Source organism: Crocuta crocuta, unplaced genomic scaffold (genome assembly GCF_008692635.1).
Source record: "Crocuta crocuta isolate KB4526 unplaced genomic scaffold, BGI_CrCroc_1.0 scaffold3, whole genome shotgun sequence".
In the NCBI taxonomy this organism is placed as follows: Eukaryota; Metazoa; Chordata; class Mammalia; order Carnivora; family Hyaenidae; genus Crocuta; species Crocuta crocuta.
The window spans coordinates 13563318-13588413 of record NW_027529934.1 but is presented as its reverse complement, the minus strand read 5'-3'; the positions used below and the strand labels follow the sequence as shown (position 1 = coordinate 13588413).

Below are 25096 nucleotides of genomic sequence, written 5' to 3'. Positions count from 1 at the left end.
TTTAAAAATCTCTTATCAAAATTAGACGTTTCTCTACCATAGCTGGGTATAGAAATCAAGAAATAAGAAGTTAAGTATTATCAAAAAGCTTAATTATCCCAATTATCCCAGAAGAAAAAAATTTTTTATCCCATTACCAGGTGGTTTCAAGCAACTATTGTGTATAAATTAAAAAATTAAGGGGCGCCTGGGTGGCTTAGTCGGTTAAGCGTCCGACTTTCGCTTAGGTCATGATCTCGCGGTTCGTGGGTTCGAGCCCCGCGTCGGGCTCTGTGCTGACTGCCAGCTCAGAGCCTGGAGCCTGTTTCAGAGTCTGTGTCTCCCTCTCTCTCTGACCCTCCCCTGTTCATGCTGTCTCTCTCTCTATCTCCTAGAAATAAATAAAACATTTAAAAAAAAATTAAAAGCTGGCTTATTTTTTTTGTCTCCATTATAAAAATCTTAGCAACCTTTTCAAAAGCGGTACGAAGGAGTAAGGAGACAGCGAGGCGCTGTTTTGGTTTTCTCTCCCATCACGTTCTGCCTTTTCGTTCTAGGGGTTCTTCAGCAAGCGCCTGAAAGGTTCCATCAAGAGGACCAAAAGCCAATCAAAGATTGACAGAAACACGAGCTTTTGGCTTCCATCCCTTCGTAATTCAGATGACAGGTAGGAAGTTAACTTGCTTGCAACAGGGAAAGCGGTTTGGTGTTTTGTTTTTAAATGGGAAAGCAGTTCTACAGCGGATTTTGATAAGGCGTTTAGCCTTCTCTAACTTTATATCAATGACAATTGGAAAGATCCAATACTAAAATTGACTTGTTTTTTCTGTGGGTTTTGTTTGTTTTTTGTTTTCTGTTTTTTGTTTGTTTCTTGTCTTACTCTTACTGAGACAAGATGCAAGTCTTGACTCAAATACCCAGCCATTTGAAGAATCTTAGAATACTGAAAATTAAGAACTAATTTAAATGCTATTTTTATAAAATCAAACGCCAGTGGTTGGAGGTGTATCTTTCTTTTGTAGAATGACAGATGATAGGGATGATGATGGTAACAGTAGCAAACATGTTCTGAGCACTGAACTATATGCTTTATATACATTATCTTGTTTAATCTTTATAGTAACTCTGTAAGATAAATATTCTTATCACCACTTTGTAGATGAAGAATCTGAGGCACAGAGACATTAAGTAATCTTGCCCAAGGTCATACAGCTCAGTAAAAAGCAAGAATGGTATTTGAACTTGAGCAGTTTGGCTCCAGTCCATGCTGTTCACTGCTGCATTGTTCTCTGTATACAGCACATGGAACCAGTTGGTGTGGTTTGCAGCCACACCGAGAAGACATGAATGAAAAGGAAGATTTTTGATTATTAGGACTGTCAGCTTGAGTCACCCTCCAGTGCGTAGCTTAGTAAGGACAACAACCTTCTAAACTCACTGAATGTGCACCAGGACACATTGTTCAAAATTTAGGAAACAGTACTTGCTGAATCCTGACACATCACCACCATCACCAACATTTATCGAATGCCTACTACGTGCCATGCATTTTTAATGTAGTCTCTTATGTAATGTAACCCTAAATACTGGTATTATCCTCATTTTACAGATGAGGAACTAAGGCAAAAGAGATTGAGAAACTTGCCCACAGTCACACAGCTAGTAAATAGTAAAGCCTGTCTGCCTTTTGTATTTGATACTCTTATTTATACTGTTTCTTGTTTTCTTTTCACTAAGCCCATTATTTTCAGTTACCCACATTACAAACAAATATAGATTACAGTCTGTAATGGCAGATTATAGATTTGCGAGACAGAAAATTACTCTCCTTTTTAATAGATGAAGTAACTTCTCCCCACACTGACTTGATGAGAGACTACTGCTTTATCAGATCTTCTGATCCCCAAACCCCTTTAGAGGTACTCTCTGAAATTTCCAAGTCTGTTCAATTTGCTGTATAATTGCATTGTTAATTATCTCCTTCACACCTCTTTGTTTTAAGGTAATCACAAAAAAAGGCTGATTTTTGCTTTTCCTATCTTTTCTTCCTTTTGTTTTACAACTTCCATCATTTTAAGAATTAAAAGCATTTTCTAAATAAGTCTCAATAGGGGCGCCTGGGTGGCTCAGTTGGTTGGGCATTCGACTTCAGCTTAGGTCATGATCTCACGGTTCATGGGTTCAAGCCCTTTGTCGGGCTCTGTGCTGACATCTAGCTCAGACCCTGGAGCCTGTTTCGGATTCTGTGTCTCCCTCTCTCTCTGACCCTCCCCTGCTCACGCTCTCTCTCTCTGTCAGAAATAAATTAAAAAAAATTTTTTTAAATATTAAAAATAAATAAGTCTCAATAAAATGGAGTGACACTTTTTTTCCCAGGATATTGGTTTTCAAGAACAGCTATGTTGCGCAGCCTCTGAAACATTCCCCATCCATAGCCATTTTCTTAAACTCTGCAGCATCACGTGTGTGCAAGGGAGACCAGGAGAGATTTTTTTTTTAATAGGCGCACTGGATTTTTTAAACTTGTACTAAATTTCACTTTCTTAATTTCACAGTGTTCCTCCCATTCTGTCTTGCTTTAAATAGCCTAAAAGAATGTTTAGGTTGAGTTACTAAGAGATTGTATTGTCCTAAAGTCTCCGATCCTGCTAGTATACAGCTGGTGTACTTCAGCCTTTCCAATGACCTAAATCCACCATAGTGCCTACCACGCTGTCCTGCTTCAGTCAGTAGTAGTATCTTTGTGACTCAAATAAAGCATAATAAAAAGGTGCTCGTTTATCTCAAATATTTATATTTTTCAAACCCATTTGAATTATAGAAGTTTCCTATACAGAAATTTTTCAGAAACATTATTCTTCCCATATAGCAATATACTCACTAGAGTATGGATGTGTTATAGGTAAACAAAACGAACAAACAAAACAACCCAGGCTCTTTTGTCTTCAGATTATCTGAAGATGCAGATAAATACAACTGAGATACCAGTATTGATCAGTTGAGTTCTTTGACTCAGTACTCTTATAGGAGTGACCAAAGATTCTTTCAAAGACCCTGGTTTTCTTGGATTATGTTCATCAGTTGCCAGAGTCAGGCCATTTCTTCCCAAATGGTATATAGGTCTAAATCCCAGTAGCAAAGCCTTTCTGTTCTTATATCAAATCCATAGAAACTCTAGTCAAACCTAGTAACCAGCCTTTTTTTCAGTTTTTAAATTGTGCAATAAAATACATGTCATTGTTCTAAAATTTTAGTATAGATGTACAGATCAAAAAGCTAAAGTCACCCTTGACCTCCCCATCTCCCCATATAAATAACCTCATTAACAGTTTGTATATTTTCAAACCTCTTTTAAAAACGAAACACATGGAGTCCCTGGGTAGCTCAGTTGGTTGGGCTCAGGTCTTGATTTCAGCTCAGGTCATGGTCTCACCATTCGTGGGTTCCAGCCTCACATCAGGCTCTGTGCAGACAGTGTGGAGCCTGCTTGGGATTTTCTCTCTTTGCCCCACTTTCGCTCATGTGTGCTTTCTCTCTCTCTCTCTCTCAAATAAACTTTAAAAAATAAAAATACATAAATGCACACACACATATATACGTTTTACTTATTTTCATATGAAGTGGGATCATATTACACATATTACTTTGTGACTAAGTTTTTAGTATAAATATTTTGGACAACTTTTATGTCAGTATATATAAATCTACATGATTTTAAAAGCTGTCTTCTTAGTATGCTAGTTTTTTGTAACGTATATTTCACTTCTGTGTGGATGAATATTTTAACTGTTTCCCCCCTTGGGACACAAAATAGAGATGTAATAGACATCTTTGAATATGTACCTTTTTTGTCTTTATGTGATTGAGTCAGATTTCTGAAGTAGAACTACCATGTAGAGTATATGCACGTAATCGAATTGTCCTTCAAAAAAGCTATAGCAATTACCATTTCCACCAACAGAATAGGATTACTTTTATCTTTTAAACAGCATTGTACATTGAATCAATATGATGGAATAAATAGTAATCATAAACACCTACGTGGTATTTACTATGTGCCAAGACAGTGTTCTAAGCATTTTACATAAACTAACTCATTTGATCATCACAGCCATCCCATGAGGTAGTTACTATAATGACCTCATTTTGAAAATGAGGAAACTGAGGCACGAGAAATTACTAAATTGCAGAAGGTTAGAAAATGGAAGAAGTATGTTTCGAATCCAGGAAGTCTGGCTCTAGAGTCTATATTCTTAAACTTAACACTATACTTACTGCTTGCCTCTCAAAAAAAGTGGGTGAGGGGGGGATGTAGTTTTTCATTTTAATTTATGTTTGCCTAATGTCTGATAAGTTGAATATCTTTTCACTTCTATGACTTGTTTATTTATTGCTTTGACCGTTTTTCTGCTGAACTATTNCTTCCATCCTTCCTTCCTTCCTTCCTTCCTTCCTTCCTTCCTTTCTTTCCTTCCTTCCTTCCTTTCTCTCTCTCTCTCTCTCTCTCTCTCTCTTTTCCTGACTGCCTGCCTGCCTACCTGCTAGAGATCATAAACCACTATCATGCGTGTTGCTAAAATTTTCTCCTGATCTGTTTCTTATCTTTTAAAAATCATGTCTCTAAATTATATAGAAGTTTTAGATCTTCATTTGGTCTAACATGCCAATCTTTTTCTTTGTGGCTTACCTGGCCAGATTTGACCAGAACACTGAAAAAGCCAGAGATCTGTTTCTCATTACATTTCTCATTAAGATGCTGTGCAAATCACTTTATCTCTCTGCCCCTCCCCTTCAAAAGGAAGAGAGATTCTATCTAATGTTTATTATAAACATTGCTATAAGGCTGTGGTGGAATTTGGTATTAGTGTTGCTTTTTGGGTCAATTTCTAATCATCCTTAAACTAAAAATTTCCTTTGTGAAATTGTGGGGCACAGGTATAAAAAGTAAAGCTTTGACAATATTTCTAATAACCAAATTTCTTTCTTTTAATGTTTATTAATCTATTCTTGGGGGAGAGAGAAAGTGAAAGAGAAAGAAAACACAAGTAGGGGAGGGGCAGAGAGAGAGGGAGACAGAGAATCTAAAGCTGGCTCCAGGCTCTGAACTGTCAGCATAGAAGTCTGACACAGGGCTTGAACTCTGGAACCATGAGATCATGACCTGAGCTGAAATCAGATGCGTAACCGACTGAGCCACCCAGCTGCCCCTAAAAACCAAGTTTCTTGATATACAGTAACATACATAATGTGTGACAGTTAAGTACATATTAGAAAGCTGTGTGCTACAAAGGAATGTAGAGACCTAAAGACATGGCCCCCAACCTCAGGAAAGTCTCATAAAAGAAGTAAGTGTCCAGAAAGAAATGGTACAGGTGAGGTGAGATTACTTCCTGCTGGATGTTCAGAAACGACTTTATGGGGCAGTGGCCCGTGAGTGGAACATGTGTAATTTGAACTTAGAAACACACACAAGGAGAGAGCTTTTCTCAGAATGGAAATAATGAGCAAAAGCAGACAGTAGGCAATTATGGAGCTTGAAGAGAACTACTGAATAGTTCATGGTGTGTAAAGTGGAAAGGTAGAAAATAAGATTGGACAGGTAAAATTCCAGTTTTGAAGTTGGTAGATAAAAAGGTTCTGGCTTTTTTGTCTTAAAAATTACTCACTGTAAGAAACAGAAACAGGAACTCCATCTTTGATGGGACGAGGAGAAAACTGAGTGACAGATTACTTAAAATTAAGGGAAGGAAGATCAGGTGTAGTTGCCAATAGAATGGAATTCTGAAATTTGTATCACTTAGGATCCAGATCAGCAATAGTAATGGCTTAAACAGGTAAAATTATTTTTTCCTCACCTAAAAGAATCTGAAGGTGGGCAATCCAGGGCTAAGGGACCAGGACTCTTTGTGAGCTTTCTCCTCTGCCATCCCTAGGGTCTTCAAGGCTCTCTTTATGTAGCTTCTGAAGCTTCAGCCATCGCACCTGTGTTTCAGGCAGCATAAAAGGGCATCTGTGTTCCAGCTAAGTTAATACCCTTTAAATCAGTTTTCCTGAAACCCCATCCAGTGACTTCTCTTTGTGTCTTGTTGCCATCTCTTTCTGCGAGAGGCTGAGAAATGTTATACCTGGTACATTGTTGTCCTCAAAAATGCAAGAGTCTGTTATTAAAGAAGGAGGGAGAGATGGACATCAGGAAGACAGTCTCTAACAAAAGAAGGAGACTGATTTACCCACCCACCTCCAGAAATCTGAAATGATTCAGCTCTCACCCTGCTCTGAAAGGCCAACAGTCAGGCTTACATTTATCACATAGCAAATGTGAGAAACTGAACCAACCCAGATAAAAAAAAAAAAAAGCCTGCAGATAACAACATTTGTGTTCCCCTATTACAATCCTCTCTGATAATTCCACTCATAAAAATATCCAGGAAAAATGAAAACATGTCACCACAAAAACTTGTACATGAATGTTCATAGCGACATTATTTATAATAGCCATAAAGTGGAAATGACCCAAATGTCCATCAACTGATGAATGAATATATAAAACTTGATATACAACACATTACCATTTACCCTTGAACTCAACACAGGAGTTAGGTGTGCCGACCACACCGCCCCAACCCTGCCCAGTTGAAAATCCATGTATAATGTTTGCACGTATAGGTGGATTAGGAGGAACTTAACGGAGGACCATGGGGGAGGAGAAGGGGAAAAATAGTTGAGGAGTGGAAGAGAGGCAAATCATGAGAGACTCTTGAATGCTGAGAACAAACAGGGCAGATGGGGGTGAGGGAGAGGGGAAGGGGGGTGATGGGCATGAGCACTGGGTGTTATATGGAAACCAACTTGACAATAAACTATTTAAGAAAAAAAAAAGAAAATCCATGTATAATTTTTGACTCCTCCAAAACTTAACTGCTTATAGCCCACTATTGGTCAGATTCCTTATTGGTAACCTAAAGAGTCAATTAACATATATTTTGTATGTTGCATATATCATACACTGTATTCTTACAATAAAGTAAACTAGAGGGAAAAAAATGTTAAAATCCTAAGGAAGAGAAAGTATATTTATAGTCCTGTACTGTATTTACTGAAAAAAATCCACTTATAATGGACCTGCATAGTTCAAACTCGGGTTGTTCAAGGGCCAAATAGATTATTCAGTCATAAAAAGGAATGAAGTACTGATACAGGCTACAACATGGATAAATCTTGAAAACTTTATACTAAGTGAAAAAGACCACTGTAAAAGATTATATATTGTAGGTTCCATTTATGAGATGTCCAGAGTAAGCAAATCTCTTGAGACAGTAGATCAGTGGTTGCCAAAGGCTGGGGATATAAGGTAGGGAAGCGATGACTGAAGAATGACTGCTGATGGACACAAGTCTTCTTTTTGGAGTGATGAAAATGTTTTGAGTGTAAATTGTGGTGATAATTGCATAAATCTGAATATACTGAAAACTATGTTAAGTGAATCATATCTCAGTAAAGATGTTAAATTATTATTTTTTTAAAAAAAGCAGCTGGCCAGTTAATACTCTATCATGAACCTCATTAGTCTATCAGCTCCATCCCAGTACAAAGCTGCCATCGTGCTTCTCAGTGGTTTACTGTTAAATATAAACAGATCACCGAGAATCTGCAGATATTGGAGGAAAGTCTCCAACATGAAAGAGAGCAAAACAAACAAATAGGAGGGAGAAAAATAATAACCCAGAAGAAACAGAAACATTGCGCAGAGCCAAAAACCACTTTAAAGCATGATGTTTTCAAAGGATAAGATTATACATCTATGAAACATTAACAGGATGTTATAAGAAAAGGAACATCAAAGAAACAAGAAAGAGAGCTTGGAAATTAAAAATATAGAATCTCAAGTCAAGTGACTCTCCCAGAAAGTAGGACAGAAACTGAGAAAATCAACCCAGAAGATGCTAGTAAAAGAGAACATAGGAAAATTTTCAAAGAGGAAATTGTCAAAGAAACAACACAAGAAAATTTCTCAAAACAAGAAAATGTAAATGTCCAGGTGGGGCACCTCGGTGCTCAGCTGGTTGGGCATCCTACTCTTGGTTTCAGCTCAGGTCGCGATCTCCCAGTTTCGTGAATTTGAGCCCGGCGTCTGGCCCTGCCCGTGCAACACGGAGCCTGCTTGGGATTCTCTCTCTCCCTCTCTCTGTACCTCCCCTGCTCACACTGTCTCTGTCAATCTCAAAATAAATACATTCTTAAAACATTTTTTTAAACAAGCATAAATATCCAAGTTAGAAAGGCCACCAAATCGCAGCACAGTGAATTAAAAAAACATAAAAGATCACACATACACACACACACACGCACACATCAATTCACATCATCAAGAAATACCAGATCACCAAGATGTTAAAAATCTTAAAAGCTTCTGGAAAGAAAAAATAGGTTACGTGCAGAGGAGGAGTGGGCGGATTGCATTGTAATTCTCAACAGAAATGTTGAAAACCAGAAGTCAATGGAGAAAGGTCTTCAAAATTCTGAGTGGAAATTATTCTCAACCTAATATTCCACACACAGGGAAGTCCTTGAATGTACTGTGGAGTTTGGATTTTATTGTATAAGCACTGGGGAGCCTTTAAAACATTTTTGAGCAAGGAAGTGACCTAATTGTGCTATGTATAGATTAATCCAGGAATGGAATTTCAAATGTCTTGGTTTGCAGAGACTAAGTTTGGGAAACCAGTTAGCAAAAAGCTATTGTAAGAAATAACGGAGGCTGTAAGGAGGATCGTGACACTGGGAACGAAGAGGCAAAGACAAGATAAGAGGACCATTTTAGCGGCAAAATCAATAGGGTGTCACAAAGTCATCATAGTTCCAAAGCCATCTAATCAGATAAAAGCCAGTAAAGTGATTTCCTAGAATCAATATTGGCAACATTTTCAAATTAAAGCCATGTCATGTGGGAGGGTGTTGGGACAGGAGAAGACTGATATATATACCTTTCAAATGCGTTTTAAAAAGCTCACAAAAGTAGGAAATGCTGAAGAACAGTGGTTTTACAGCCTTGTGAGGTATCACAGGGTTCCGAGTGCCCACCAGGCTGCCAGCCATGCTCTGGAAGGGCTGCCTACACTGACCAGTCTTGAGGTAAAGATAAACACATGGAGAAGAATTTTCTCAACCCCTCCAAACAGCCCTCAAATGAAAAGCTTCACAGTAATGTCCTCAATTCTGAGGCTCACTGACAAAGCATGGTTTTAAAGCAGTCTGCTTGTTCATTTTCAGGAGATAACAAAGAGTTGAGTGTGGTGTTCGTTTGTAGGAGGGACTTTGGAACGAGATGTTGAGCTTTTGAGTTTCTCCTAATTAGAACCAATTTTTTTTAACTTTTTACTTTGAATTTATATACTCACCAGAAATTGTCAAAATAGTATATAGACTTTTACAAATCCTTCTCCCGGTTTTCCCCAATAGCGGTATCTTATAACTGTAATATTAAAACCAGATCATTGATCTTGGTACAGTACTTTAATTGGATAACAGACTTCATTCAGTTTTCACCAATTTTTATATGCACTCATTTGCATGTGTTTATAGTTCTTTGCAATTTAATCCTACGTATAGATTTGTATAATCACCACCACAATCAAGATACAGAATTGTTCCATTACCAGAAAAGAACTCCCTCTGGTACCTTTTTACAGTCATACCTGCCTCCCCACACCCATCTATGCCCTCTAGCAACCACTAATTTGTTTTCCAGCTCTATAGTTTTGCTATTTCAAGAATGTTATATAAATGGAATCATATAGCTTATAATCAATTAAGATTGCCTTTTTTTAGTGCACAGAATGCCCTTGAAATCCATCCAACTTGTTGCATCTATCAGTAGTTTGTTCCTTGTTATTGTTGAGTAGTATTCCATTGTGTACATGTACCAGAGTTCACAGACTCATTCACACATGGAAGAACATTTAGGTACACATGAAGAAAAGTTGTGTTTGCGTAAGTTTTCACTGGTGTAAATGCACAAGAATGCAATTGCTGGGTTGGATGGTAAGCACACGTTTAAGTATATGAGAAACTGCCAAGCTATTTTCCAGAGTATCTGTCACCATTTTACATTTCCCAGCAGCATTGCTTACAGTGTTGTCCCAAGAGATTTTCACCAGTGTTTTCTTCTGGAAGTGTTATGCTTTTTAGCTTTTATATTTAGGTTGCTAATCCATTTATTTAATCTTTGGTTGCTTTAAATAGAAGGTCTTGACCCAGAACTTATTGGTGTTCAGTCCCAGATGTTAATCAAAACTGTGCACTTGTCCCAGCCAAGCCAAATACAGGGAGTCGCCTTCCTTTGGAGAAGGAAATACTGTAAACTACTTACTTCTCTCTTCATCTGCTCTTCTCTTCCAACTTATTAACCATGCTTTTAAAAAGGTGCCCTCCAGGTTCTAAGCAAGGAGAGATAGGCAAAAGGGGTTAAAAAAGTTGTAGTACTATCTTAACCCTCCATAATGCTGTCTGAGCCTGGCCAGTGTTCAAAGCTGACCACTCCATCATGGGGTACTTGGGGAATTCTTCACAGGTGTCTCATCTCTGAGGAACTCCCACTTATGGTTTCCTTGAGGTTAGCAGGTACATGTCTATCCTAGGTGTTCCCTAAAACTCCTTTCAGAACTTCTGGGAAGGAATTCTTGTTCTTTTGGCTTCTTCACCCTTCCAGTCCTCTGGTCCGCAGGAAATATCCATACATCCTTTGCCCTGAGAGACCTCTAGGAGTGCAAGCTAATCCAAAAGCATTAGCCCTCTTGGGTTCTGTCACCAACAGCTAGTCCTTCCTCATCTAGATGTCCCAGACAGAATCAAGCCCTACCCTGTATGCATTATCTACCCTTGTGGGAGGCAGGGTGCTAAGCCTCACAGCTCTCTCCAAAAATTATCTCTCACAAAATCCTTTCCCTTCTCCATACTCTGACTGCATTTTATAGTCTTGTTCTGAGAGGATCAAGGTCAGAGAACCGGTTCTGAAACATTTCCTTTGTAAGTTCTATAGTTTGGTGCTTGACTTCAGTGCACAGATCTGTTTTGTGTCAGTGTCTCATTTGAAACGTCAATTTTAATATCTCATCACATATGTACATAATACTTGTTTCGTCTGTGGTCTTTAGCATAACACACAAAGTGCACCACGGCCCTGTCCATACCTGACTCTCAGCATTGTCTCCTACCACTCCAATGAAAAGTGTGTCATCTACTACCGTACTGTTTTGTATTTCTGTGCTTTTGATCTTGCCGCCTTCTCTATCCCAAATACCATTTCCCTGTTCCTACACCCTGTCCTTTGTCATAACTCAGAACATGTTCTAATTCATACTCATGCCAACAGTACCCAAATCAGGAGTCCTATGTCTTTGGACTTCTTTGCCCTGTGCTTCCCATATATCATTCCAAACTAAGCCCCATGTACCCACTAATGGCCAAACTTACAGGACCATTATAGGACTAACTACTTTCTACTGAATTTATCTTTCTGCTTAATGCAGCAGCCTGGAAAGCTCCTCAAGAGTACAGGCGTTCCTTGTGTCCCCCTCCCCCAGCACAGTGCCTGTCCTACTAAGGAATTTAATGTTTGTTGGCCTGAAACAGAAGAGTCCAAACAAATTGTAGATAATAAAAGAATAATCTTTTTCAATATGGTATACTCGGATAGATGACAATTTCTCAGAAATTATTGGATTTTAGGCTATTAATAAGTCTAGCTGTAGATTATAGTTTCTCTTACCTGTGTTTACTGCTATGGGCCAATTAAGGATCCCTTAGTTTTATAAACTAAAACCCAATCCAATTGTATCATGATAATATTGTAAAATTCATTAGAATGCTTCTATTAAAAAAGAAAAGTTGTTTGTGTACATTTATTCCTTCTGTCTTCATATTCTTCCAACAAAGAATATTTTGAAGAATAACTATCTTGAATGAATACTTTACATAAGATGAACTCATGCATGTCATATCACTTTGAAAAAGCCCCATGTCGGCAATGATAGCCCCATTTGTATGGTACTGTAGTTTATGAGATGTTTGTGCAATCATAGATTATTACGTTTGATTCTCAGTAGCTGTGTGAGGTATAGAAATCGTTATCCACATTTTACAAATGAGGTAACTAAGGTTCAGAAAGAATAAATTATTTATTCCAGATCACATGTCACTAGTGAGTGATTTGAAGGGCTTTTGGCTCCGGGTTGAGTGTTTTTTCCATTATGCTCTCTGTTGCATGTGTCAGTAGGAATCCTAACTTGCTGAGGAAATGACTGAGAGAGAAGGAAAAATGAAAGGTAAAAGGCACACATGTACATATACACAAACATACTCAAAAGAACAACTTTTAATAAGAATAAAATAGCATGCAGCAATAATGAATGTATCCATTTGTGGTCATAATATTTCTACAAATTGTTGAAATAATAAGCTAGCTCCTTGAGGTGCCTGGGTGGATCAGTCGGTTAAACATCTGACTCTTGGTTTCCGCTCAGGTCATGATCTCATAGGTTGTGAGTTCGAGCCCCATGTTGGGCTTGATGCTGACAGCGCAGAACCTGCTTGGGATTTCTCTCCCTCTCTCTCTGCTCCTCCTCAACTTGTTCTCTCTCTCCCTCTCCCCTCCTCTCTTTCTCTCAAAAAAAAAAAAAAGGAAAAATATTTTAAAAAGCTAGCTCCCTTTGTATTCCTTTCATCTCTCCTCCCCACAAATCTAAATGGAGTGGCTAAAAATTAAAATAAAAGCACTAAAAGAAAATACAGCTGGATTTCTTTTTTATATATATATTTGTTTATTTTGGGAAGAGAGAGAGTGGGAGCAAGGGAGGGACAGAGAGAGAGTGAAACACAGAATCTGAAGCAGGCTTCAGCTCCAGGCTGTCAGCACAGAGCCCTGTGGGGCTGGAACCCACGAACCGTGAGATCATGACCTGAGCTGAAAAGTTGGACGCTCAACCAACTGAGTCACCCAGGTGCCCCAGTACAGCTGGCTTTCTTACAACCTTGGAATTGAAGAATCCTTTCTGAGCATAAACTAGGAGAACTAATTATAAATATGACAGGAAAAGTACGAATTTATTTCACATACAAAGTGCCACGTATGTACCAATTAAGTTCAACAATTAGAGAAAAAGTTTAGGAACATGAAATAGCAGTTTGTAATTCACAGAAAAGAGAATTGAGATTGCCAGTAAACATATTAAAATGTCTCAACCTCATAATTAAAGAAATGCGTACAAGAGCAATAATGAAGTACCATCCCTCACCAATTATCCTGGCAAAAGTTTTTAAAGTTCAGGCCTATCCCATTTTGGTGATAGTGTATAGAAACACATACCCACACCACAGGTAGGCATTTACATTGATGCCTTGTTTTATGTAGGATAATTAGCAATATCAAACATTTAAATGTATGCACTCTTTGATCTAGTAGTTTCACATGTGGAAATTTAAACCATAAATACATGCACATGTGCATAAAGATATGTATACTGAAAGGGGTGTCTGGGTGGCTCAATCAGTTAAGCATCTGACTTCAGCTCAGGTCATGATCTCTCAGTTGGTGGGTTCAAGCCCCATGTCATGCTCTGTGCTGACAGCTCAGAGCCTGGAGCCTGCTTCAGATTCTGTGTCTCCTTCTCTTTCTGCCCCTCTCCTGCTCATGCTCTGTCTCTCTCTCAGAGTTAAATAAACATTTTAAAATTTTTAGAAAAAAAAAAAGATATGTATACTAAGATACTTTTTGAAAGTGGGTGGTAGTCACAGAAAAAGAAAGAAAAGAAAAAAAAACTTACATGATCATCGGGGACTGCCGGTATACTATAGGCCCCCATAAGGGAATACCATATGGTTAGTAAAAAGAGGAGAATTGTATCTGTGTGTTCCAATATGGACAGAAGTCCAAAATACACTCTTAAGGAAAAAAAAGTATGGTAGAATCCCATTTGTGTGTGTGTGTGTGTGTGTGTATACACACTTATATGTGTGTATGTGTAATGTATATGTATATATTTGATTGTCTTTGAATAAAAAATTTCTAGGATGGGTGACAAAAATTGTTAACATTTTATTATTATAGTTTATTATTTACTATTGTTAATTGTTAGTATTTTCTACAGGAGATTGAGGAAGGTACCTGTATTTATATTCTTCACCCCCTATCCTTCTGGGCTTTTGGAATTTACTACCATTTATTTCTTCATTGTTTAAGGGGAAGAAAGTGGTTAATTCTGGGGGAAAAAAACCTTCAACCACATTTCAGCCTCATGTCTTCCTCAGGCTGTTTCCTGTTGCCATGTCTCCGCCGTTAGACTTCATGAGTTAGTCTTCAGTCTCTCACATCCCATTCATTAGCAATCAATCTCATTTTTGTCCTCATGGCTGAAATCACTCTTACCGAAGTCTCAATTATCTCTCAGTCCATATATCCAGTGACTACTATTAATATTTTAACACACCGATCTGCAGTAATGGACAGTCCACCCTTCTTGAGAGCTGTCTTCCCTGGGCTTTTAAATACTCCCATCTTTCCGTTTTCCTTCAGCCTTTTAAATTCTTCGGTCTCTTTCATCAGTTTTGTAGATTTAGGTGTTCGATACCTTGCATTATTTTCTTAGGACGTTCGCTTGGTCAGCATGTTGTCTTGCAGTGGTCACAGTGCCTCAGTCCAGTCAGGCTGCTAGAACAGAGCATCATAGACTAGTTAGCTTGTAAGAAACGGAAATTTATTTCTCACACTTCTGGAGGCTGGGAAGCTCAAGATCAGTCCAATCTTGAATCCTCAAGATTCAGTGTCTGGTGAGGACCTGCTTTCTGATTAGAAAGTCCCATCTTTTCACTGCGTCCTCATGTGGGAGAATGGGCCATGGGTCCGTGCTGGGTCTATTTCATGAGGTTTTAAATCCATTCATGAGGTCTCCACCTTCACTATGTAATCACCTCCCAAAGGTCACACCTCCAAATACTATCACCCTAGAGTTTATCATTTCAACATAAATTTGGGGGGAGGACGCAAACATTCAGTCTGTAGCAAACATCTACTCTCATAGAAACCTCAAACTTGTAGAAAACTTAATTTCATTTCCACCCTCATCTCAACAAGTTTTGCCTTTTTCATTTCCCTTCTCTGTAAAGGACATCACCGTCTTTCTGCCCAGCCCGTCCTTGGCTCTGTCCTCTCCCTGATTCCTCCAACATTCATCATTAAGACCTATTTAGCTTATTTTTTTTAATATTTATTTATTTTTGAGAGACAGTGTCAACAGAGGAGGTACACAGAGAGGGGGGTGGGAGACAGAGGACCTGAAGCAGGCTCTCTGCTAACACCAGAGTCTGATGTGGGGCTTGAACTCCAGAACTGTGAGATCGTGACCTGAGCTGAAGTCAGACCCTCAACCTACTGAGCCATCCAGGCTCCCCAAGACCTATTTACCTTCTAATTCTCTTTCAAATCCAGCCACTACTTTCCACTTCATGATCTTGACTCAGATTACTGCCATAATCTGTGACCTAGTCTCTCTCTGTGTTCCATTTTTTTTTTCTCCCCTCCTTATGTTCCCCTCGTGGTCTCCACACCTTAGCCAAAGACTCTTACTGAGACACACATCTGATCCTGTCATTCCCCCTCCACCCAGAAACCTTCTCATGGCCACCCACTGGTCTTTACTCAAATCGAAATACCCACATTACTACAGGTGCCATCATGGTATCTCCCAAGCCTCATTGTTCCCCACCCCTCTTCTCTCAGCCGCCACACTCACCCAAAGCCACAGTGCTACATTCTTTTCAGTTCCTCAAACACTTCAGACTCGTACACTTCCACCAAGACCTTCTCACATGCCAGCCTTTCCCTCCATGTCTGTGTTAGCTAAGTTGAAGTCACAACCTCACTTCCTTTACCTCCAAGGACGTTTCTCTGAATCCCCAATTTAAGATCTAGGGCTCCTGCTAAATGCTCACAGAGCCTCTTTTGCATCCTTTTTCATAGATCTGAACACATTGTGTTATAATGGATAAAGAGAAAAGTTAGTCTTTCCAATCAGTATTTAAGATGTATGTTAGTTAAGTTGTTTGTGAGTGTGCTTTGGCTTAGTTTCAAGTTTTTATTTAAATTCCAGTAAGTTACCATATAGTGTAATATTAGTTTTAGGAGTAGAATTTAGTGATTCATCACTTACACACAACACTCAGTGCTCAACACCAATCACCTGTATAACACATCCCCCACCCCCGCTTCCCCTCTGGTAACCATCAGTTTGTTCTCTATAGTTAAGAATCTGTTTCATGGTTTGCCTCTCTTTCTGTCTTTTCCCCCTATATTCATCTGTTTCATTTCTTAAATTCCACATAGGAGTGAAATGATACAGTATTTGTCTTTCTCTGACTGACTTATTTTGCTTAGCATAATACCCTCTGGCTCCATCCATTTATTGCAGATGGCAAGATTTCATTCTTCTTATGGCTGAATAATACCCCATTGTATATATATATATACCACATATTCTTTATCTGTTCATCAATCGATGGATATTTGGACTTTCCATAATTTGGCTATTGTTGATAGTGCTTCTGTAAACATTGGGGTGCATGTATCCCTTCAAATCATCATTTTTGTATCCTTTGGATAAATACCTAGTAGTGCCATTGCTGGACTGGAGGTTAGTTCTGTTTTTAACTTTTTGAGGAACCTCCATACTGTTTATTCTAGAGTGGCTACACCAGTTTGCATTCCCATCAACCATGTAAGAAGGTTCCCCTTTCTCTGTATCATTTCATGGGTTTTAAACACTGAATATAGTTATGTTTGTATTTAATTTAATTGGCACTAGTAGATCGTATTCCATTTGCAATTTAAGGACAAAAAAAGTAACAGTATATTACCATATGGTACAATTTTTGTTAAAGAGATTATTCCTAGTGTTTGTCATATTGAAGGCTCATTGATTTTTCTGCCCTCCTCAACACGTTTTAATATTTATAATCTTGTCTTCCTTTGGTGCCTTCTTTCATTGCATGTATACATGTATATGTACCAAAATGACAAATTGAATGTCATTTTTGTCTATGATGATAAACTTTGTTACCATGAGTTTGTTAATTTAAATGACAACTCAGGCTGACAAATATCCTATTTTACCATTAGCAATTGGGCTCCTTAGACCATCCTGTTTAGAGGCTGAGAGCAGAGAGAGGAAGGATCAGCAATATATGTTACATTTTCATAAATAGCTTTTTGTGTGAGTGGTTGTGTGGTGTATTTTTTTAAAGCTAACATAAAAATCAGGGAGTAATTTAAGCAGTAAGGACTGGCTTTAACTGCAGCAGATAAATGCGTTCAGCTAGTGCTTTCAGGATTCTCAGGAAAGACAGTTTTTTGAGCCCACAAGTAGAAATTCTGCTGAGTGAGTTCTAATTTCCTTGTTGTTGTTGTTTAATCCAGGGAAGAAAACCTTTAAAATTATAGTACAGGAAAAGATCTGCTCTTTCCAAAGATCTACCAGGTTGAAAAACAATAAAATGTAGGGAGCAAATGAATCTGCATTTTTCCCAAAGTGAGATCTCAGGTGCAATTTTAAAAAGCTTGGTAGAGTCCTGGGATACTGAGCTGTGTTCTCAAACACGATAAACTGCCTTCGGAGTACATACTGGTGAATACAAGCCTATATTGCCGCACCCACCTTACAGCTGAGTGTTTCTTCAAGAATTCAGTGAAGCAGTCTGGAATCATAACTGCCAAGCCCAGCAGAAATTCACCTGCACTGGAGTGCAGGATTTTGTGTGGCAATAAGCATTTTTAATTAAAAGTTTCCGGAATGATTTGGAACTGAATCTGTGAACGTGTGGCAGATTTGAGCTAGCACATCCAGGCACCATTGGCACTTTGAGGGAAACATGGCTTTTTAAAAAATTTGAATGGTTAAGCTGAGAAAAATCCAGCTGTGTTTTACTTAACATCACACTAATCAGAGTTCTTTGACTCTATTTTTTTCCCATCCATGTATCCAGTGGTGTGGGTATTGGCTCCCCATCCCCCAACCCTTCACTTTTGTCTTTTAAGGACTGATTTTAGATAGGCATGTGGGTTAAAGCAATGGAATGCTCAATAACTGTAGTGAGTAATGAAAAGCTTGTCTTACCTTGTAGTTTATCTCTTAAATAGGTCAGAAGCAGCAGGTAATCTTCATCAGCAAAGCAATTAGATTTTTAACCCTTACCTATCACATTGCTAGAATCCTCGGAATTTACAAAGAAATCAAGGTGGTCTGCTGGCCTTAAAACATAAAGAACACGGTGTTCCTTAGTTGGAAGTAAAGTTGCTTCTGGAAAGCAGTTTCCCAGTTAAGCCAAGAAATAATTATATTGGCACCCTGAATTATTCTTACTTAATTTTTGGGATGGTGGGGTTGGAAGAAGAGGTGCAGGGGCTGAGGAGAGAACCCTGGCTAGGAATCAAGGGATTCACAAGGCCCACTTTCCAGGCTAGGTTCCTTGATGAAGGCCATTGTCAGACTGGACTGGAAAAAAACTGTTTTAAACTCATTATTCTCTCAGTAAATCCACACTCTACATTAGAAAAGTAAACTGTTGTGCCATATATACAGAGCTATTAAAAATCTCTAGTTAGCAGGTCTAAGCAAAATCAATTCACGTGAAGGTACAAGAGGAGGTAGACATGATTTAGAGGGGACTTGAGTTCCTAATGCTATTCCATAGAAATATTTGCCCAGATAATACCTCTTCCCAACCTCAAGCCATTCCCAGGCTGCTTAACCTTCCTGTTTACTCTAATCCTGCTTCTCTGGGAATTCTCTCTTCTCAGAGATACTTTCTTCCCAATACAGGAAGGGCTTGCTTATTTATTCAGTAGTAATATAGAGCATATTAGTGACTTTGGTGTTGAATTCATGGGTGTGTAGGTGTACATATATGCTGACTTCTGAACTAAGTGTTAATAATGAAATTTCAATAAGTAGGAGGAGGTTTGAATTCTAATTCCAGATGTCTTGGTTTTAATATCTGTTGATGGCTGCATTTGGAAGTTAAACCTGGGTTTCAAAATGGAATCTGCTCAGCATTGAAAATACAGTAAATAGGAGTTTCATCCAACTTTCTCTTTCAAAAAGTGGTGTAATCCAGATAAGTTAATATAAAATAATACCTAGGAACACTAAACTAGGGTGAACATGCAAAGGAAATAGAACAGATGTGAAAGGAAGATTGTACTTGCAAGGTCGGATGTGGCAAATGCCTTCTAGCTGAGGGCAGGGAATCACAGGGGAAGAAGCCAGCTAAAGCTGAGATTTGTCCCTGAGTTCAGAGATTCTCCTCCACCCCCAGAGTTGCCTTCTGGGTTTTTTCCTACAGCTTTTGACTTTGAGAAACTGTTAATGGAAATGAGCAGGGACGTTGCCGTTCCTTCCTTTCTGTCTTAAAATGGTCACGTTTGCAGAGCAAGCTCCTGAGTCCTTCAAAGCACAGCCTCTCCCGGCTGCCTCCTAGCCCTACTCTCCGGATAGGTGGAGCACCATGGCAACAGGCCCAGCCTAGAGCCCAGCACCTTGTTTGTGTTACCTGAGGGGCTGGATGCACCCTGAGCAAGAGAAGAAGGAATATTACCTATCCTGCAGCCTGTTCGGAAGATGCCTTCTTGTTTCCTTCTTTGTGTTTCTGTTCTACTTCTCTTGGAGCCTTGAAATGACACCTGGAAAATGTGTATCCAGAGATGTTACCAGTAAGGGAAGGCAGGAGGGAAACTCTCTCTCTTCTGTTGGTTCTTGCCTTCTAAACAAAGACATAGTTCAGAAAGTGACTTGCTGCACCGTGACATGTAGCAGCACAATGATTTGGGGCTGCACTCCCAGGTGGCTGTACAATTGCTTCATGTAGGTAGGCGTTTATTTTGTTTAAAATAAAATTAATTTATGTTTTAGAATATCATCCTTGAGAATTTTCAAAATAAAAGTGAGACTTTTGTCATACTGCCTTCTATTTAAAATATGCCTTAATCTTTCCTATCGGGAGACTCTCCTCTCCCAGAGCACGAGAGACTTTTCCTTTCCAAACAACTCCTCCTGGGAAAAATGGGCTGGGATTACTGTTTTATATGTGTTTTTAAAAAACATTACAGCATCCTGTTAACTGGCTCCCTATGAAACGTACTGGGAAAGGTTATTCGGTAACTATTAAAATAAAATTTTTTAGCGGTTAGTTATTTATAGTTGATGGCTGTGTTTGCAGTATATAACATAGCATTGTTTTATCCAATAGAACAAAAAGAAACAAATGTTACCTTGTTATATTTCTATGTAGAAAACATTAAGTGGCATTTGTCCCTTTCGTGTATGCTTTATCAATGGGAAATACAAATATTGACTTTTTGACCTTAGAAAGACTGCTGACTATCTCAGAACACGTTTTCTTTATAAACATTAAATGAAAGTGTTTTTTGTAATGTGTATGGATGGAAGAATGGACTCAAATTCTCACTGCTTCAGATGTTTCTTAATATATGGAATTTGATTAAACAGTGTTAGAATAATGTTAGCATAGCCATTTCAAGGCAATAAATAAAGCTCCTTATTTGTTGTGTTTTACAAAAACAAATGTCTTTACACCGGCATAGTTCTTTTTATCCTTATGACTTGGTTACTTCTACTTGAAACATATGTATTTAATTCTGGGTGTTTTACTCAATAAATTCTTTAATTATTGAGTAAAACTGCTTGGCTCTCCAGTTCTGGATCCAAGAATATTTCGCTTTTATTCTTGACTTCATTAATTCTTCCAAAGGGAAGGCAGCGAGGGACTCGCTGCTGTCATGGCCAGAGTCATTCACAGCATTCTTCTTTAAACAACTAAGAAACAGAATCAGCCCAAATGCCTGAATGGTGTTGACAAAGATTTGTTCCTCTAGACGAGAGTTTGAACATTTCTTTTGAGGGTGGGAGGTTTCTTCAAGGCATTTTATTCTTTATTCATGTTTATACAGTAAAGCATGGATATGACCAAATGCTTGCCAGAAAAGAATTCCGTATTGAGATGGAAATCAGATCTTTTGAAAGGCAGGGTCTTGTGCTGAAAAGTTGGTCTTTGACTCTGTGTGAGTGTGTTTATTCTGCCAAAGCAGCAAGAAACAGAATGAGGATTCAGCCACTACTGTTTTGTCAGGGATAGAAGAGGTTCAAACTATAGCATGAAAAAAAAATGAGAAAAGAAAAGAAACAAAACATGTCTTTTGATAATACCTTTGTATGAAAAAGGATATGTAAGTACTTTGTGGAGTATGTATTTCTCCATCTTCAAGATAGGAATGAGAATAAAAATAATGTGGGTAGTGGAGCTTTTTGAACTCCTTTGAGACTGGTATAAAACTATAGTATGTTTTTGTGCTTTATTGAAAAACAAGTGTGTACATGTGTGCACACACAAATGTGTATGTGGTTGATTTGTGCCATGCGAATATGGTTAGTATTATTATTATTGCGGATTTAACTATTCATTTGCTCCTTTTTTATTTTTCCTTAAGCGTTTATGCATTTGTTGTTAGCCTCCCGTATGTTCATCTTTCGTTTTCCTGTTGGCCATGCAGTACACTATCTAAAATATCATTTTCTACTTTTAGGATTCGTAGTCTGCCTAAACTAAAAGAGTCACGTTCCCATGAGTCCTTGCTGAGCCCTTGCAGTGCCATAGAGTGTCTGGATCTCGGCAAAGGAGAGCCCGTGTCAGTGAATTCGGTCCACAGTAGCATCCTTGGAAAAGACTTCTGCTTTGAGGTAAAAAGCATAGAAAGAAGGAAGAGTGATTAAGCACCAAACAGATTTTCTCTCCAGTGATTTTGTGATTTTATTACTATGGTATTGATGATTTGATCATCATTAAGTGATTTTCAGCTGCTGAAAATAACCTACTTATAGGAAAAAGGTTGAGAATCTATTAATCTAGTTATATTGGTCATTAAAGTTATTAATTATGCCTTCTCATTCCTTTTGGCCTAGTCTGCCTTTAAAATAAATATGTTCTTAACATACTCTTGGCACAGGTCACAAGCCTAATGATAACTAAGTTAGTATTTTAATTTTTCAGTCTTTGATAAAGATATCACCCACTATGTTATCTTTCTCCTAAAAATCTAAGCTTCCAACTTTAGTGAGTCTTTAAGGAAATTGACCAAAATCATAATTTTCTGACTACAACATGGGTAGTTTGATATTTGAGACCATGTCTTATTCATTTTTGTAATTCCCTGCACACAGACCAGTCCCTGACACATTGCAGGTGCCTAAATTCTTAAATAAGTAAGTTAATTGCCCTTCATCAGTAAATTATGACTATCACTTTTTATAAGGTAATTTCTTCTTCCGAAACTAAATATAAACTCCCTCCCAAACTAAACAATTGGCCATTTGCAATTTAATTTTAAAACTCTGTGTGTGTGTGTGTGTGTGTGTGTGTTTGTGTGTGTGTGTGTGTGTGTGTATAAGGGTTAGGATTTGATTAACTTGAACTTACTAAGTAACTAGTGGTGAATCCTATGATAGATGGTGTAGAAGTTGAAAGATGTTTGATTCCTATTCTTATGGACCTGCCCTAATACAAAGACATATAATGCAAGCCAACTATGTAATCTAAAATTTTATTAAACCCAAATATCATCATTTTAAGATGTAACTAATATAAAATTATCAATGAGATTTTTTACTTTTTTTTTTTTAAGCTATGTCTTCAAAAGCTGATGTATATTTTACATTTGCAGTACATCTCGTTTGGGACTAGCTACATTTCAGGCACTCACTGGCTACCATATTGAATAGTACACATACTCTGATCTGACTTCACTGGGTTATAACTTTAGATTGAGTTAATACGTGAGCACACTTCAACAATTTGAACAGGTCGTTTATTAGTGTTCATTTTTATAGCAGTCACTTGAATTTTCCTGTATTTGTGGAACTCTGTTCAGCAGGCCGTGTACCAGGCCCAGTGCTAGGTGCTAGGTATACAGACAGCATAGTTCATCTTTAAAGGACAATGATAATAGTGGTCAATGAGAAATGGGTTCCAAAGACAGTAATTCAATACTGCTAACTCTTTTTACTTCCACTTAGTACTCGTTCTGTAATATTAGAGTGAAGGCAGTCCTGAGAAATTTGACAAGCTGTTTTAGAGGCTCTCTGGTGTTTGCAGCTATTGTTTTGTTAACTCACTCAGAATTGAGTATATTTGTTTACAGGTATTGAAGATGTGGCCTGGAAGGTTTTTAATTGTGATCTTTCTGAATGGAAGGCCAGTTTTAGGTTCCTGACCTAAATTCTCAATGGCCTTTGTTCTCCTACCTGGAAATGCATATGGATGCTACCTACATATGAGAACAAAACGCAGATGTAGAATATGGACATCACAGAACTACCAAATATCATTTCTGTTTTATGAATTATGATTTGGGTTCATAGCATATTCCTAACTTTTAAATAATAGAATTATGAAAACAGAACCTGCAATCCCTATGTTTCCCTATCTCTAATCTTTTATATTAAAGGTTACCTACTTAAGTGGAAGTAAATGCTTCAGCTGTAACTCTGCTTCAGAGAGAGACAAGTGGATGGAAAACCTTCGTAGGGCAGTTCAACCAAATAAGGTAATAGTGGCTTTGAGTGTCTAAAAATGTATAACTCTGTGATCAGTAAGTTGATAGAAGGTAAATGCAGCAATCATACCTCAATTTTTATAGTACTTTTAAAGCACATTTACATTTATGCACATTATACCCAAAATAATCTTATTGCAGATATTATTGTGATTTTTACCAATGTGGGTAAGAAGACTCAGAAGTTGGGGTGCCTGGGTGGCTCAGTCAGTTAAGTGTCCAACTTCAGCTCAGGTTATGATCTTGCGATTTGTGAGTTCCAGCCCCGTGTCAGACAGCTCAGAGCCTGGAGCCTGCTTCAGATTCTGTGTCTCCCTCTCTCTCTCTGCCCCTCCCCCTCCCTCAAAAATAAATAAACATTTTTAAAAAACTCCAAAGTTATGTGACGTGCCCATGTCTGAAGCTGATATATGACAGAAATGGGACTAGAACACTAGTTTCTGAACTGCTTCTCTCTTTTTTTATTTGCAGAAAGTAGGCCAGTTGCCACGAGGCTGGCTGTATTAGAACTTACATGATGTTTTTTGACCCAAGTAAATTGAGTACTTAAGGCTAAGATTCTGATATCTTCTTGTTCAGAGTTTGCTATTATCCTGAACAAAGAGAGAGCAATCCCTTTCATTATTTAATCACCACCCTTAATAAAGTATTTACTCAGTATCACCTCCTTTCAAAGGAAAATGTTGTTTTTCTGGGATTTCAGCTTTCAAACTCGAACTTGTGCTTTTTTTATAGGACAATTGCAGACGAGCTGAAAATGTTCTTCGTTTATGGATCATTGAAGCCAAGGACCTTGCTTCTAAAAAGAAGTATTTCTGTGAACTCTGCCTTGATGGTACCCTCTTTGCTCGTACAACCAGCAAGACCAAAGCAGATAATATTTTCTGGGGTGAACATTTTGAATTCTACAGCCTTCCATCTATTCATAGCATTACAATTCACATTTATAAAGATGTGGAAAAAAAGAAAAAAAAAGAAAAGAATAATTACGTCGGGCTAGTCAACATTCCCACTGCCAGTGTGACTGGTCGCCAGTTTATAGAAAAGTGGTATCCAGTGAGTACCCCTACGTCCAACAAAGGAAAGACAGGGGCACCTTCTATTCGGATTAAATCTCGGTTCCAAACTATCACCATTCTGCCTATGGAGCAATACAAAGAATTTGCAGAATTTGTCACCAGCAACTACACCATGCTGTGTTCTGTCCTTGAACCAGTAATTAGTGTGAGAAATAAAGAGGAGTTGGCTTGTGCCTTAGTGCACATTCTTCAAAGTACTGGCAGGGCCAAGGTAAGTGGAAAAGGAGGGTTACATTACCCAAAATCTGTTCCCTGCATTTTGTGAAGAAATAACCATGCTATGTTTAGTGTAGAGATCCAAATTGGAGAAGTATGCTTTGCTATTGGTAAAAAAAAAAAAAAAAAAAAAAGAAAGAAAAAAACCCTA

The 25096-nt window shown here is 38.2% G+C and overlaps 1 protein-coding gene across 6 annotated transcripts in view; it reads left to right on the top strand.

The window, feature by feature from the left end:
* The window catches only part of RASAL2 (RAS protein activator like 2), a 324900-nt gene that overhangs the window by 265445 nt on the left and 34359 nt on the right, over window positions 1–25096 (top strand). For all 6 annotated transcript variants that reach the window (XM_077763310.1, XM_077763315.1, XM_077763313.1 and 3 more), the window contains exons 5-8: window positions 537–646; window positions 21626–21779; window positions 23543–23641; window positions 24386–24940. In XM_077763310.1, coding sequence (XP_077619436.1) covers window positions 537–646; window positions 21626–21779; window positions 23543–23641; window positions 24386–24940 — 918 coding nt within the window. The remainder of the gene's footprint in view (window positions 1–536; window positions 647–21625; window positions 21780–23542; window positions 23642–24385; window positions 24941–25096) is intronic.